Genomic DNA, 15,470 nt, shown 5'->3' with positions numbered 1-15,470 from the left:
GAGATAAGTCAGTTTGTTATACAGATTTGTGGGCAAAAACTTTCTCAATAAAACATAGTATAAAACTTTATAAATTCATAAATCTTATTTTTTTTACCTGTGTAATTTTTTTACTGGATCATTTTTCATACATTTTTGGAATTTTTTTATTAATTTCGATAAAATATGTAAGTGTGTAATCGTATTTTTTTGTTTGTTTTTTTTAATTTAAAATGCATTTGTTTCAAATCCCATTTTACTGCAAGATCATCGTTACCATTCATTCATTTATTTTAATCAGTAAAAATAATAAAAAAGGGGTTTTCTTTGTTTTTAATATCTACTAACTGTTGCAAATTAGTAACTTTACTAGGAAATATTACTCCTGAAAAAAAAAAATGTTAAAACAGGCTTATCTCCCTTATACATCGTCCATTTATTTTATTTCTGGTTAACTTGTTTTGCACTTACAATTAAAGTTGCTAGAATTTAGTGTTTTTCATGTTTTAATGTTCTTTTTTTATTATCAAATATGGTATTAAGTAAATAGTTTGGGAGCAATGATAACAGGTTGAAACCCATTTCAATATAAATCATAAGCAACAATATATTGGGACATTATACTCTGTTTATTCTCTACAATGTCAGCCATACAATATAATTTGAAACGTGTATGTTTATATGTTTGTTTAATGTTGATCTTTGGTTTCTTTTTTTTTATTTACTTATCATTTTGTGGCCTTTTATAACATGCTTTTTTTTGTATTTTTTATTGTTTTGTTTACATGTTTCTTTTTCATTTATTATGTGTATGTGTGCATATATATTACTTATATATATATATATATATATATATATATATATATGCTAACATGCTATATTGTGTGTGTATATATTTATATTTGTTCCAGCATTTACTTTAAAAGTGTTCAGTATGTGAGTATAGCATAGTAGTAATAAACAAAATAGATTTATACAGAAACCTATGTTTCGGTATAAATTAAGCCTGATGAAATCTCTTATATATAGTTGGTTCATTGGAGTATATTGAAAAAAAAATCAAAGTGTTTGATAGCAATAATGTGAGAATTCAAATGAGATCTTTTATTTTCGTGAGTTGCTGATGATTTTTATGGATTGTAACGGCATTTTCTAAACAGCAAAAGATCAATCCATGTAAATGAAACTATGGTATGTCTCTGAAATATTTAAAGTATAGTATAATTTATATATAGATACATGTGTGTGTATGTGTAAGCTTTTCTGTTCTTTTATTGAATTTTATTAAGTATTGTTAATGTTGCAAATATTTTATGCATTCAACTTTTTCAGATATCAGAGCAGTAATTGTACAGATTCTGTTCACCTAAACTGAAATACAACACCATAAGATTGTGCATGACAAAATACTTTAATTAAAAAATATTCAACAAGCAAATAATTGAAATCTTTACCGAACGATACAATAAATGTTTATAAATTATAAGGAAATATTTTTGTATTTTTTCATGTAATATTCTGTACTATATAAGGAATTTTGTTTTTCTTTGTGCCCTACGTTATACTCTTATCCTTTTATATAAATTTTATGCTTATATACATTATGTACGTATATATATTGTACACAAGTAACATACTTTTGATCATACTATAAATGATTTTTTTCTTTTATCATAAAATGTAAATATTTTACATGATTACTGTAATATTTTATGTTGCTATAATTTGTTTTTGCTGAAAATAAGAAATATTTATGCTATATACATACATACTTATACTCCCCATATGATAAGTTGTTCCATATTATTATGTAGTTTGTGATTTTCCTATGACATCAAGGCTACAGGATTGGACAGTCAATAGGGTGAGACTGAAGGTGCTTGCTTTTAATACAATTGCATAGTGTCATGCCATGGTGCACAATTTTGCCATTATGTTCCAGCTGTGCCTTTGAGTAGGGGATTGTGCAGAACTCTATTTAGTTTCTTAATTGTGCCCTCATATGAAAGATCATGGTGTGGTCTTTAAAATGATTTTAGAATGTTTGCATCATTAATATAATATTAGTATACAATATGTATATATATATATATATATATATATATATATATGATTATTCTTTTTTTTTTTTTTTTGTAAATTATTTCATTTTTATTCAATTTGAAGAGTATTTGGAGAGTTTAATTTTTGTAATTTTAACAAATTGTTTTCAGACTTATCTCCTGGAGATAGAGTAGGTTTGAATCTTCGTCTGCCACTGTACCTGGGTGGAGTTGACCCTAGGTTTGTTGTGGCTTCTGGAGTCGGATCTACTGAGGGATTCATTGGATGTATTGGTGAGGTAAGCATTTTCAATATAAACATAAAAATATGCTAAAGTCGAAATTAAAATTTATTTATTTCTGTGATATTGCTATGCTAAACCACTGGTTTCAAAAATTTATTAGGTTAAACCGCTAGTTCCAAAACCTTTTCAGGTTAAACCGCTAGTTCCAAAACCTTTTCAGGTTAAACCGCTAGTTCCAAAACCTTTTCAGGTTAAACCGCTAGTTCCAAAACCTTTTCAGGTTAAACCGCTAGTTCCAAAACCTTTTCAGGTTAAACCGCTAGTTCCAAAACCTTTTCAGGTTAAACCGCTAGTTCCAAAACCTTTTCAGGTTAAACCGCTAGTTCCAAAACCTTTTCAGGTTAAACCGCTAGTTCCAAAACCTTTTCAGGTTAAACCGCTAGTTCCAAAACCTTTTCAGGTTAAACCGCTAGTTCCAAAACCTTTTCAGGTTAAACCGCTAGTTCCAAAACCTTTTCAGGTTAAACCGCTAGTTCTAAAACTTTTGTTCTCTGACTACATTTCAGAATAAAAAATTGCTCACCATGCACCAAATCTTTTATGAAACACATTGCAAAAGCAGTCCAAACTCGATACGTATCAATTTAGTATCTTCATAGGAGAAAACCATTTATATTTGTAAACTTCATATGAGTAAAAATCTTGGAAAATGAAGTATATAATAACAACAATATAAACAGAATGTGACAACATAATAAAAATATTTTAATTCTGAATTTGTATATGATTGGTGGATGTTTTATATCGTTATTCTTATGTATAAAATGAAGTCAGTTGAATTTAAAGTTAAACAGTGCATCATAGATATGATTCTGTGTAGCATGGATGGATTTTCAATTTAAATACTGAAATCTGACTTGAAGACTAATCATGATAATGGGCGATAATTACTCTTTTATATTGTTAGCAAGAACTATAGTTTTCTTGAGTTGTTTTTTTTTTTATTAAAGTTTTTCAATTTATTTTAGGGTTTTATTTGATAGTAAAAAAAGTCTAAAAAAAAAAAAATTCAAAGTACAAGCATTAAATTTCTATTTCTTGTTTCATGGTTTTAAACCTTTTAATAACTAGAGCACGTATCCCACAATAACTCAAGGACCTTCATTAACTGTCTATTCACGAATAATAAATGGATGAAAAACAGTAGTTTAAATTGTATTATATATATTTTTTTTAGTAGTATTGGAATAAAAACTATATACTTGCATGATTAACTTTATAAACTTTTCTTTTTATGCACAGATTGAAATAAATGACCGTCAAATTCACTTGATCAAAGACGCTGTCGAGAGCTCTGACATCAACGATTGCGGAGAAAAGCGATTGTGTGACCGTATGCCTTGCAAGAACGGAGGCCTTTGCGAAGATGTTTCTAGCACTGAGTTCCTTTGCATCTGCGAACCAAACTTCTCAGGTTAGTTCGTTTTGTTTTAGCTATTGTAACATTGCAGTGTATGGACGAGTGTGAGACTTATTAGGTCAGAGATTATTTTTTGTACTGTGTACAAGAAAGGGGAAACTAGTTGTTGGTGTAACAACCCAAATATGGCAATACTTTTTGTATGGATTAATGGTGGCTTTATAGATACTTGCAAAGGTGAAGTGTTCTAATCTAGTATAAGGTAACCATCTTCTTAGTTGCAAACTTTGTAAAACTTGAAAGAAAGGACAAAAGTTCCTGGGTTAGTAGATGTAGAACAGTTGAAGTAGCAGATTTATGGGTGGATTAAGTTTAGAGAACTTTTATTATTACTAAGCAGCAGAGAGTTACTGTTCTCAACCAAGAGAAGAGTTTATAAGTGTGTGTAATGATGTATGGAAGTGAAACCTGACCAGTGTGGATTGCAGATATGCGTTACAAGCATAGAAATGGTATGAGAATACTACAATGGATAGGTAATAAAATCATAACGATTAGATCTGATTACTTCAGAGTAAGTAAGGGAGATGTTATTATGATGAGATAAATGTTCTCATGTCTTCAAAAAATGATGGCATACTTTTTCCATGGTTTCCCAACTTATCTCTGATTATATCATATTTCTCTTAATTTGACTGCCTGTTGCACTTTCTTCTCAGAAACTAGGTGAAATTGTGTATGAACTTTTGTTATAATATGCAGCGAACTAAGTATTATGGCATCTGTTTGATGCACAATAAAAGATTAATATGGATTAGTCACCACAATACCACATTTACTCTGAGTTTTCTTGGAAACTACTAGACAAATCTGACTAAAATATTGTATGGATCTGTTATGATAAGGTGCAGTGAACTAAGTAATATGGTATTCATTGGATGCACGATTAAGGATTAATAAGAATTTATAGCAATTAATATTTAATGCAAAATGAGCACAAATTTAATCATATTCAACCATCAATTTGGCATAAAGCACTCATTTTAAGTCAATGGGCTATAATATTTGCCCATTTTAAGCAGACTAAAAGTTTAGTCTTATATAATTAAAGTCACCTGATAAAGCCTAGTAGTTGTCTTGTTGACAAACGATATGAATACTTCAAGTTAGCTGCTGCTGATGGTTGGTGAAAACATGGAGACGCATAGCAATATTTTGCTCGTACAGGCTGCACACATTTAAATAGAGAATTCATTCTACTCACATAGAAACATATGTATGTTTATGAACATTGTGAAACAAAACCAAACTCGTTTCCTCTGTGTGGTGTTGCAGATCAGGCGGTCTTAAAATACTGCTTTTTGACCTAAAATGCACCAAACATTGATGTTATTGTTTTTTCCTTTCCCTTGGCAAAACTCAATCGTGTTCTTCTAAGTCAAAAGTAAAAACAATTTTCCTCTACAAAGCAACCAAACTAAACACAATGAATAAATATTTGAAAATATATAGACCTTGAAGCATAAAATCTTTTCCAAAATTACTGAATTCGGCCTTAAATAATCTGAAAGGGTCGATATGCTTTAAAAAAAAAACAAAAAAAAAAACAACCAAACCAAACTCCATGAATAAATATTTGAAGAAAACACTTGAAGCATAAAATAAAACATTCAAAATTATTAGATTTGGCATTAAACAACCAGAAAAGGGTTGATATGCCATAAAATTAAACAAACAAAACTGTTTTCTTTATAGATTTTGGTTCCTAACTTGTACAATTTTTCTTTGATTAAATTTATTTAGAACAGAAAAAGTTGTCTTGTTTACATTAATGACGAAATCAGCTGATGCTTATGTTTACTTTAATATATACTAGATTATCTCCCTTAATGTTACAGTCAGAGGGACTGGCGTTTATTTTATGCATATAGAAATTCTTCATAATCTATTTTCGTCACATTTTAATTTTGGATGTTTGTATTTTTTAAGACTGATATTTTACGACTTTATTAATGAATTCTATTTTTTTTTTTAAATTTTGTTTTTATAAGGCAAACGTTGTGAATCAAAGGTAGACATCTGTACGAACAACCCATGTCAAAATTCTGGTCTCTGCACTGTGACACAGGCTGGTTATAGATGTGATTGCCAACTTGGATACATTGGCATCAACTGCGAGAACTGTAAGTAAAAAAAAAAAAAAAAAAAAAGGGGTCTGTTTGTCCGGAGATAAAGAAAGCTATATACTAAGATCAAGCACAACTTTTCTCAAATAAGAATTTGAATAATAGGTATAAATTTTAATAGTAAAATTTTAACGATAGATATTAGACATCAATTGACCAATACATTGCACACATTTCAAGTATTTCTTTTTGGTATTTTAAAAGGTTTCTAGAGGAAAATGAGCAGAATCTTGAGAATTCAAATATTTCAGATTCGCATCAAATTTGATCCATTAAACATACATTAGGCAAGATTTCCTGAATTTCAATTTCTTTTCAAAGCCCTCAAGTTTTAACTTTAACTCTTAGACATTTTCTAAAATCATAAATCATTTTATTGATTTTCATCGAAATTAGAATAAGAATTTTAGACACAAGGTTTAATAGCATTATATATTGATTTCGAACTTTTTAAGAGGACATAAAAGTATTGCAAAATTACAATTGTTCTGTTCAGGGCATTATTTTTACCGGTCCTTAGACTGCTATTCTTTATATATATATATATATATATAGAGAGAGAGAGAGAGAGAGAGTATAAAAGATCAATAATTGTGAAATTATAAATCACTTTCAAAAGGAGAAACAAAATAAAATCAGTAACTGTATGATCGTTTCAGAAACGATATCCATTAATTTATTTGATATTGACAAATAAAATATTTTGGTACACTATCTTCTCATCAACACAAAAGGGGGGGGGGCACACCAAAATTAAACTGACATATTGGAGTATGTATGGCGGGTGAACCTCTATAGAAAAGCGGTCCCAGAGTGGCTTCTTTATAGCAAATTTATATATATATATATATATATATATATATTATTATTACAAACATTTTGGATTCCAATTTTAGTCTCCGTGTCAACAGCATAATTTCGGATTTTTCTTTTGGGAACATTATTTCCTATTATCTTTTCCTATTGATAATACTTGATCTCTCCATATCTTTTTATGTGGATTTTTAATCCTTAACTTTTAATATAACCACTTTGTTAAAAATTTTTCCCCATTTTATAACCCCTTTGCACAAAAAAGGTTTTTTGTATTTATGACAAACTTTCATGTAATGCTGTTTCAATTAATGCAAATTCATAGCTTTGCTATAATATTAATTTGCTAATATCTTTCCTCTGAGAAGAATGTATTTCTTTGAAACACCGCAGGTTAAAGAAATTTCAATATATCTTATTAGTATCCTGTCGAACAATAAATTAATGTAAAATATATTTTTAGTCTTACACTAATATATATATATATATATGTTGGGTTCATAAAAGTAGAGTAATTTCTGTTGGAAATCTTAAGAGAGCCCAATGCGTAGCAGAGCGAATATAAAAATTAGAATAAAAAAAAAACAACCAAAAAACTCAGTTAGCTATGTCATTATAAATTTATTTCAACCCTATAGGCATCTTCAAATGGGTAGGTTACTCATCTGAAGATACCTCTTTATCTATAGAGTTGAAATCAGTTTATGAGGTATGGCTAACGGACTCTTTTGTTTTTCTTTTTAACTTATATATTGCATTTCTGTTTCACTATATATCATTATTGTTGATTATAGCACCATGAATGTTTTCCTCTTTTGCATCTGTAAGTTTTTGCTTAAAAATGCTTTTTTTTTTTTTTTTTCTTCAGCAATTCAAATTCATAAGAAATTCCAGGTGGGCGGAAATGGTTTTGTGATGTTCAGTCATGAAATGCTGCCACATCAAAGCATCAAGCAAACACAAAACCTCAGCTTCACAATCACAACAGCCGAATCAAAGGGTCTCCTCTTCTGGCAGGCAGTCGATCATGGACAATCTCTTCGCAAAAATGACTACTTGTCACTTTACCTAAAGGACGGATTAGTTGTATTCAGGTTTGTCATAGAAATAATTTGGAATTGTTTTTATTTATAAAACACAAACATTGTTTTTAGAATTCTAATATCAAAAGTGATCACGATGCGACCATCAATTGGGTCTAACCTACTCTAAATAAAGAACAATGTAAATTTATAGTATTTTATATCAGACTTTTACTACAAAATCAGTAAAGAAAAATTAAAGAAGGTATTAAGTTTCACAAAAATATAAGGATATTAGTAATTTAGAACTTGAAACTTTTAAGAAACTTTCTCCTATTCGGTTATTTGTAGACACTGAGGCTGAGAAAGAAAATGTTTAAGTTTTATTTAAAAACTGAAAGAAATCCTTTCACCACTTATAAATTGAAAAGATCATTGTTTGTAAAGAAAGTTTGCTTTGCTCGAAAAAATTTTTTTTTTTCTATTAAATGATGAAACCAATCTCCAACTATCAATTTACTGCAAATAACGGTTCAATGCACATAGTGAATTTCAAATTTAACATCTCCAAAAATTGACTATTAACCAATGCTTAGCAATGCATTGAATCATTTCAAAATTGTCAGACATCTCCATGACAAGTTGGAATATTGTTATTTCTTCAATTTGCATGAAATAATTGTATTAAATATCATTTGCAAGACTTGTTGGATGCATTCTAAGAGCTTGGCAGCCATTTTTTTTCTTTCTAAGCCACTGTGTTTACATGTTGCCTTTTATTCTTTTCAGAACAAAGTATGGGTCAAAAAGCTAATCAGGAATACCTATTTGATGAACCAATGGAGTTTTTTAGTATTGCAGATTTCTGTAACTTGCTCAGACTCTAGAATAGATTATTTAATGAGGAGTTTAGGCATAGCGGAACTGACTGTAGGCTGAGCATGCAGAGTTTACTCAGGGCTGTTTGCTAATACTCTTTGAATAGATATTCAAGCTTTTTATGAGGTAACAATTATATGAAAAGGAAATCCAAAAAGCACCAATTGTGATAGTGCTGAGTGGTCTATCAAAGTTGTCAGCCTCCTTAAGCAAACATGAAAAGCAACTTCAACTGAAATAAAAGTTGAGAACGGAATTAGAGAGAAGTGATTGTGGATATGCAGTCATGAAGAAGGCAATAAAAAGAGAAAATGAAATATAAAATATATTTATCGTCATCATCGTTATCATCGTCATTATACATGCTGACAGACATTCGTTTCCTTTAAGAAATTGACTTCCAAAATAACTTATCTCTGGCCAGATCTTTATCAATCCATTTTCCTGTTAGGTTAATTTTTATTACTTATGTTTTCATTGGCTTTCCCCTGTAAACTGAACCTGTTACTCCAACTATTCTAAATCTCCTACTTAACAACACTCATCTAATCTTTCAATGTGGCCATACCATTGGAGTTTGCTCTTCTGCACTCATTTTTCTATTCTCTGTTCAGATATAATCTTCCTCTGAAGTCATCAGAACTAAGCCTGTCTTTAAGACTCGCATTACACATGCATCATATCATTGTCATATAATTTCTCCATGCTAAAGATAGGCTTACATCTGTTGACTTCAGAGGAAGATTAAATCTGGACAGTATGAAGAGGTATGTGCAGAACAGGAGACTTCGATGGTATGGCCACGTTGACAGAATAAATTAAAGTTTTTGGGTTAGTATATTCAGAAAGTTATGGTAGCAGGTCGAATTCACAAGAAAAGTGATAAAAATGAACTTGCAAGAAAGATGGGTAAATAAAGACCTGACCAGAGATAGGTTGTTTTGGAAGTCAATTTCTTAAAACCATAAAACACGTCATCATGTACAATGGAAACCAAAAAGGATGATGAAATATGAGTAAAGAGGCCAAATACCCTGAGTTTGCTGATCACGCATATCAACATGCATCAGAGATTGCAGACGATTCCATAAAAACATGCTTTACTGGCTTCCTGACACTAACACACAATCTCTAACACTCTGTATGTCTTTCTGATTCAGTTTATCTGTTTAATGGCAAATCAACCCTTTTGGAATAATTTAATACAGAAACAAAAGATATTGATACATTGAAGACAATTTATTACTTTCCCATTTTCCTAGATGAAAGTTCTCAATCATCTAACGAAGTTCTCCTGAGAGAGTATACAGTTTATTGCTATCATATATACATATAAGTATTGTATTAAAATTATACATTACAATGTCTCTTTTGTCTACCATATTTCGTCGTTCCGGACATATGGTTTCAGGAATAGAAACTGTCTTATTTGTCAGGCACAATCTTGAACACCATTAAGCATTCTTGTAGAACATACGATCGAGCACTTTATCTTATTTTTCAACGAATTGAGGGGATATATATATATATATATATATATATATATATATATATATATATATATATATATAAATGACTGCAAAAATTATTACAATGATTTAAAAAGTTAAAAATTAAAGTATGAAATGATAAAATAAGTTAAAAAAAAAAAAACAATTGTTGGTGACCCCACTCATTTAAATATACATTTTCTCTCATTGGAATCTCTTAACCCATTTTATATATATATACACACACACACACATACACTAGCAAAAGTACCCGTCGTTGACTGGGTTCAAAAACAGCCTACAGAAAATGGACCCTGATTTATGAAAGTATGATAGGTTATGAAAAGGAAGGGTTGTAAATTTGGGTTGAATTTGGGGGTATCAAAACCAAAGCAAAATATGATGAAAGTAAAAATGAAATAGATAAACACCATAATTTATTATACCATACCTGTTAACACTGAAACACTTATCACAATATTCTGTGGATCTATATTAAAAAAAACCTTGTTAAACTTTGTTTGTGACATATTTCCATTCTATGGAGGTCAGATGCGAACGAACACCCCATAATTTTATTATACCATTCAAACTGAAACATAATTATCAAAATATACTTACGCAGATAGATATGAAAAGTCTTTATTAAAGTTTGTGCCTATTTCCATTCTATGGAGGCCAGGCGCGAATGCAGACCCCACAATTTTATTATACCATCCCTATTAAAGTTAAGAATACTTTGATAAGTATGTTTTACTTATCTATATCAAAAACACTTGTAAACGTTTTTTTTAATTTTTAAATTTTTTATTTCCATACTTTGTGGACCAGGCGCGAATGCAGACCCCACAATTTTAATGAACCACCGTTCTGCCAGATCAAACATACCCATTCCTGTGTCTCGATACATCTCCTCATTATATGTAATAAGTTTTTTAAAATAGTCAACCATATAGGAGCCTATTCGTGGCCAGACACACACACACATTCAGCTTTATATTATAGATATATATAAAGTGGAGTCACCAACAATTTTTATTTTTTGTTTTTTCATATTTTAAGTTTTTGACTTTTTAGATCATTGAAATAATTTTTTAAGTCATTGAATTTATTTTTGGGAATAGTTTTAACGCGTCTCTGGCATTCTCATATTTTAAAGCGTTCTCTTCAGAAAGTTTGTAAAATATTTAAAAATGTAGAATAGCGTTTTCGTTGACCCCCAGTTGTTGAGTTATTAGGAGGGGCAAATAAATTAACTCTGTTATATGCTGCAGTGTTGTTCCCTGAAGAGATATACTTAAATATCTAAAGAAATGTGAAGGCTGTACTCACTTTTGGGATGTATATATAATGCCACAAATGAAAAATGTCGATGAAAATCTGATAAGTTCATCAGAATCTTGAATATAATCCATGAAAGGAGAAACTTTAAATTAAGAAACTTTTATCTACATTTAAAATCAGAAATCCTTCCCATCTTAAAAAATAAAATTCTGATTTTTTAGATAATTAGGTAATTTTAAAATCGAAATTAGGAATTTACAACAGAATTGGCAATTGCATCAGAATCAGAGGAAAAATATTGGAATTGTCCCATCAGAAGTATTGATCTAAAACGCATAGTCATAGATTTTTAAGTTTCAGAAAGTTTTGTTGGATTCAGAGGAAATAATAAATACGAGTATAGTTGTAATTAAAAGCATTTTCTGAATTGTTTGCCTGTTTTTCTATTCGTTTATTTTAAATTTTAATTCATTTATTTCAGCTATGAACTGGGAAGTGGTCCATCCGAAATTATAACCAACTTTACAGTCAATGACAGTTTGCCTCATAATATACAAGCAATCAGGTAATTGTTGCATCTGTTTCGATTTGTTCTCCATAGTCAGCCCATTAGTTATTTCAGTTATTCACGAGCGACATGCAACTCTTATTTCGTATTTGGGTACACTCTTTTCTTTTTTTCTTAAATGCCATGACAAACATTAACTAGAACAATGTGTAAATGAGAGAGGGGAAAAAATTATTAATGAGAATAATAATACTACTTTCACCAGCTGTGTAGCTTTCGCTTTTGTTATTTTCTTGTTTAGTCCTCACATTCCAGGAGTGATATTTCTGACAAAGGAAGGAGAACTGCTGTTTTCTTGGTCAGAATCTGTCCATTTAACACTTATCATTGGCTCATTTTTTACTCTAAAGTAATTTTTATATAGCTCCTTACATCTAGTGGCTGCATGCATTGTCTAGGGCTATTTCCATTAACAAAATAGTAAATTTTCAAATTATTTCATGGGAAATTTCATCACTCAACAAAGACTCAATCAAAAATCTGATTCAATTTCATTTAGCGACTCCATTGAAGAAAAAAATTCTTGTTTTATTTGATATAAGTAAAATTTGCAATATTTTTATTGGAAATCTACTTCCATGAGAAATGGCTTCGTGGTTATTATTCAGAACCATGTTTTTTTTTTTTTTTTTTTTTGGGGAGTCAGCACTTATCAAGATCCGAAGGCCATTTGAGGATAAGGATTAATGAATGTAAGGTGGTAGTGTAGTAATCGCTAATAGTGTAAATTGGGTAGAATTTTATTTATCAAGACGGCTCAACATGAACTTGTTTAAATTGGATTTAAAGGCTAATTGTAATGTTGTATTGAACCGGGAAACAGGCCAGTGGAACAGTGTTCTAGAAGCGGGCAGTTCTGGGGAAAGAAGCTTTGTTCACAGAATCATTTTTTGTGTTTTTTGTGAAAGTTTTGCGAGGAGGGAATGGTAGATTGGAGTTCAGTCGAGTACTTGCCATGAAAATAAATATAGAGCAGAGACAGGGGCGCAATGTCTCTTCTATGTTTAAGAGATTGCAGGGAAGAGAAAAAGGCATCGCCTAGTAGGTTTTGAAGTCAGTCAAGGCTGGATAGGGTGTGCCAAGCAGCTCCTGCCCAGATACAGCAACAGCACTCCATTTTAGGGTATCCAACCATTTTTTCCAGCGATCTTGGCAACACTTATCATTAGCTCATTTCCATAAGTTGAGCATAACTTATCAAGTTTAGCTGAAATTACACCAGTAATTTTAAGCTGATGATGAACAAATTTTAATAGATCCTTTATTTCTCCACATCGTCAATTGTTCAATATTCTTTTTGGCATTTTGATATCCTATAATATTACTAAAAATCATTTTTTTTTTTTTCTTAAGAACTGGCCGTCAAGGTCAGTTAATTGTAGATGGGCAACATTTCCGAGGACATTCCAAAGGTGTACTACAGATGTTGAATGTTAAAGGAAATCTATTTTTTGGTAAGTGAGATACATTTTTTTCTTTCTCTTTCTCTCTCTCTCTCTCTCTCTCTGTAGTATTACACGGAAAAATGACAACACCCTGATTTATAAAAATATGACAGCTTTGTGGGTTTTGGTGGTGACAATGAGCTCAATCAGGGAAGAGGATAGTGGACTGGTAGGAGAAAGACGCGTGCACAGGAATCGCTAACTGCTCTCGGCCTCTGCCCATCAAAACAAAAAAAATTAACTTCAACTTAATTCAGGCTGCTTGTTATGTAATCGCCTGTGATCTTTGACATCTGACCTTTCTATCTGTTGATAACCGATTCCGAGCCTCTATGATGTTTCATTGTCATGTGTTCCATTTCCTTGTTTTCTAAATGGTCTTTTAAAATTTCAATTACTTTTGTTTGACGTATGCTTTTCCACGCGACCTTGATTATTCAACATCTCTCTCTCCTTATATATATATATATATATATATATATATATATATATATATATATATATATATATAACAATAGATCTTTTCTTGTGATTTTCATTTTATTTCTATAGGAATTATCTTTTTATAATATTTTTGAAACAATAACTTTCAAAATATATAATATGAAGAAAAAAATTACCCTTTCATAAAATGAATTGTTATTGTCGACTAAATATTCGTTTAAATAATAAAATATATCTCCCTACTTTATTTATTTTAAATTGTACAAGTTTAATTCTTTTTAAAACAAGTATTCTGTTTTTTTTATCGTAAAAATAATGTCACCTGAATATTCTACAATGCGAACACATGAATGTCATTTTTTTTAAATGTATTTATTTAAAATTAGCGGGACCTGTGGGAATTTCACAGCAGACTCGTTCATATATTGATGTTGGCATTCTGTGGATGTTCAGCGTAAATGTAAATGCCCTGATATTATTATAGCTCTTTTGTTAAAATTGCAAAAGTATTTATCTAAGCTGCATATATATATATTTTAATTTATGCAGATTTCGTATATGTTTTTATAGTCAATTTTCTATCGATCCTAATATATTATAAAGTTGTGATTCAAAATATATATATCTCCATATGACTTGGGTGCATCAGCTTGAACCGAAACCAAAACTTATGAAGAATATATATATAACTTGAGTTCCTTCAGCTCGAAACTAAAACTTATGAAGCTTTCTTGGTAAAATCATTTATTACAAGAAATGGAAGGTCATAACAATTAAAGATGGTCATTCGGAAGAAAAAAAAGGCGTAAGCATGACACACAAAATAACACACGCTATCATATTAATATATAGATTTTACTGTTTTAGTCAACGAGGCAATATAATTTGATTTTGGAACAATTCATTTTTTAACATGAGTAAAGTCAGTTTTATCTTCTAACATCACATTAATCATCACATTAGCTAATTGGATCAGTCTAATATTTTAATGTGTGTGAAAGGTGATAACGTGCATATGAAGATTAAGTGGCTTAACATATTTTAATCCTGTATTAATTTAGTAAAAGAATGTAGTTTGTTTGAAACGTTGTACATAGTGTGTAAGAAGTTGAATTTGTTTCAACGCAATGCCAAAACTATTTTGTTTAGAGACACCGTTTGATGGGGAAACCAAATGTAAATGGATAAAATGACTATATTGAGGAATTCACTATTCAAGACTAAGGGCAAAAATATTTTCCGAATTGAGTGCAGAGTTCTTGTTTGAGGAGGAGGTAATACGTCGAAGATAAAAACAATTTTTTTTTTGTTTTTAAATATGACATGGTTTGATATTGTAGTCAGCCGGAATTATTGATAGTGTTTTCAGCTAGACGGGTGTTTCTTGTGAAAGTTTGGCAAGGGGGTACCATAGACTGAAGCTCAGGCGGACATTTTCCATGAAAATAACGATACAGCAGAGACAAACTCGCAACATCTCTTCTGTGAGATAGAGGTTGCAAGGAAGAGAAAAGGATATCTCCTATGAGGCTACGAAGTCTATTTTGAACTCTATCAAGGCAGGACAAGTCCTTTCTAGCAGCTCCTGCCCAGATGTGGCAACAGTATTCAATCCTTCGACGTACCTGGCTCTTATATAGATAGAGAATAGCA

At 30.5% G+C, this 15,470-nt stretch overlaps 1 protein-coding gene across 1 annotated transcript in view; it reads left to right on the top strand.

Moving 5' to 3' along the window:
- The window catches only part of LOC145261182 (basement membrane-specific heparan sulfate proteoglycan core protein-like), an 82,643-nt gene that overhangs the window by 65,755 nt on the left and 1,418 nt on the right, over positions 1-15,470 (top strand). Inside the window, exons 7-12 of the mRNA XM_080119503.1 lie at positions 2,193-2,320; positions 3,569-3,740; positions 5,738-5,869; positions 7,554-7,779; positions 11,842-11,925; positions 13,282-13,382. Of these exons, the coding sequence (XP_079975629.1) occupies positions 2,193-2,320; positions 3,569-3,740; positions 5,738-5,869; positions 7,554-7,779; positions 11,842-11,925; positions 13,282-13,382 (843 nt within the window). The remainder of the gene's footprint in view (positions 1-2,192; positions 2,321-3,568; positions 3,741-5,737; positions 5,870-7,553; positions 7,780-11,841; positions 11,926-13,281; positions 13,383-15,470) is intronic.

Source organism: Euprymna scolopes, chromosome 37, assembly GCF_053919585.1.
Source record: "Euprymna scolopes isolate OS-2025 chromosome 37, ASM5391958v1, whole genome shotgun sequence".
NCBI lineage: Eukaryota > Metazoa > Mollusca > Cephalopoda > Sepiida > Sepiolidae > Euprymna > Euprymna scolopes.
The sequence above is the reverse complement of the archived record's forward strand: the minus strand, read 5'-3'. Positions and strand labels throughout refer to the sequence as shown.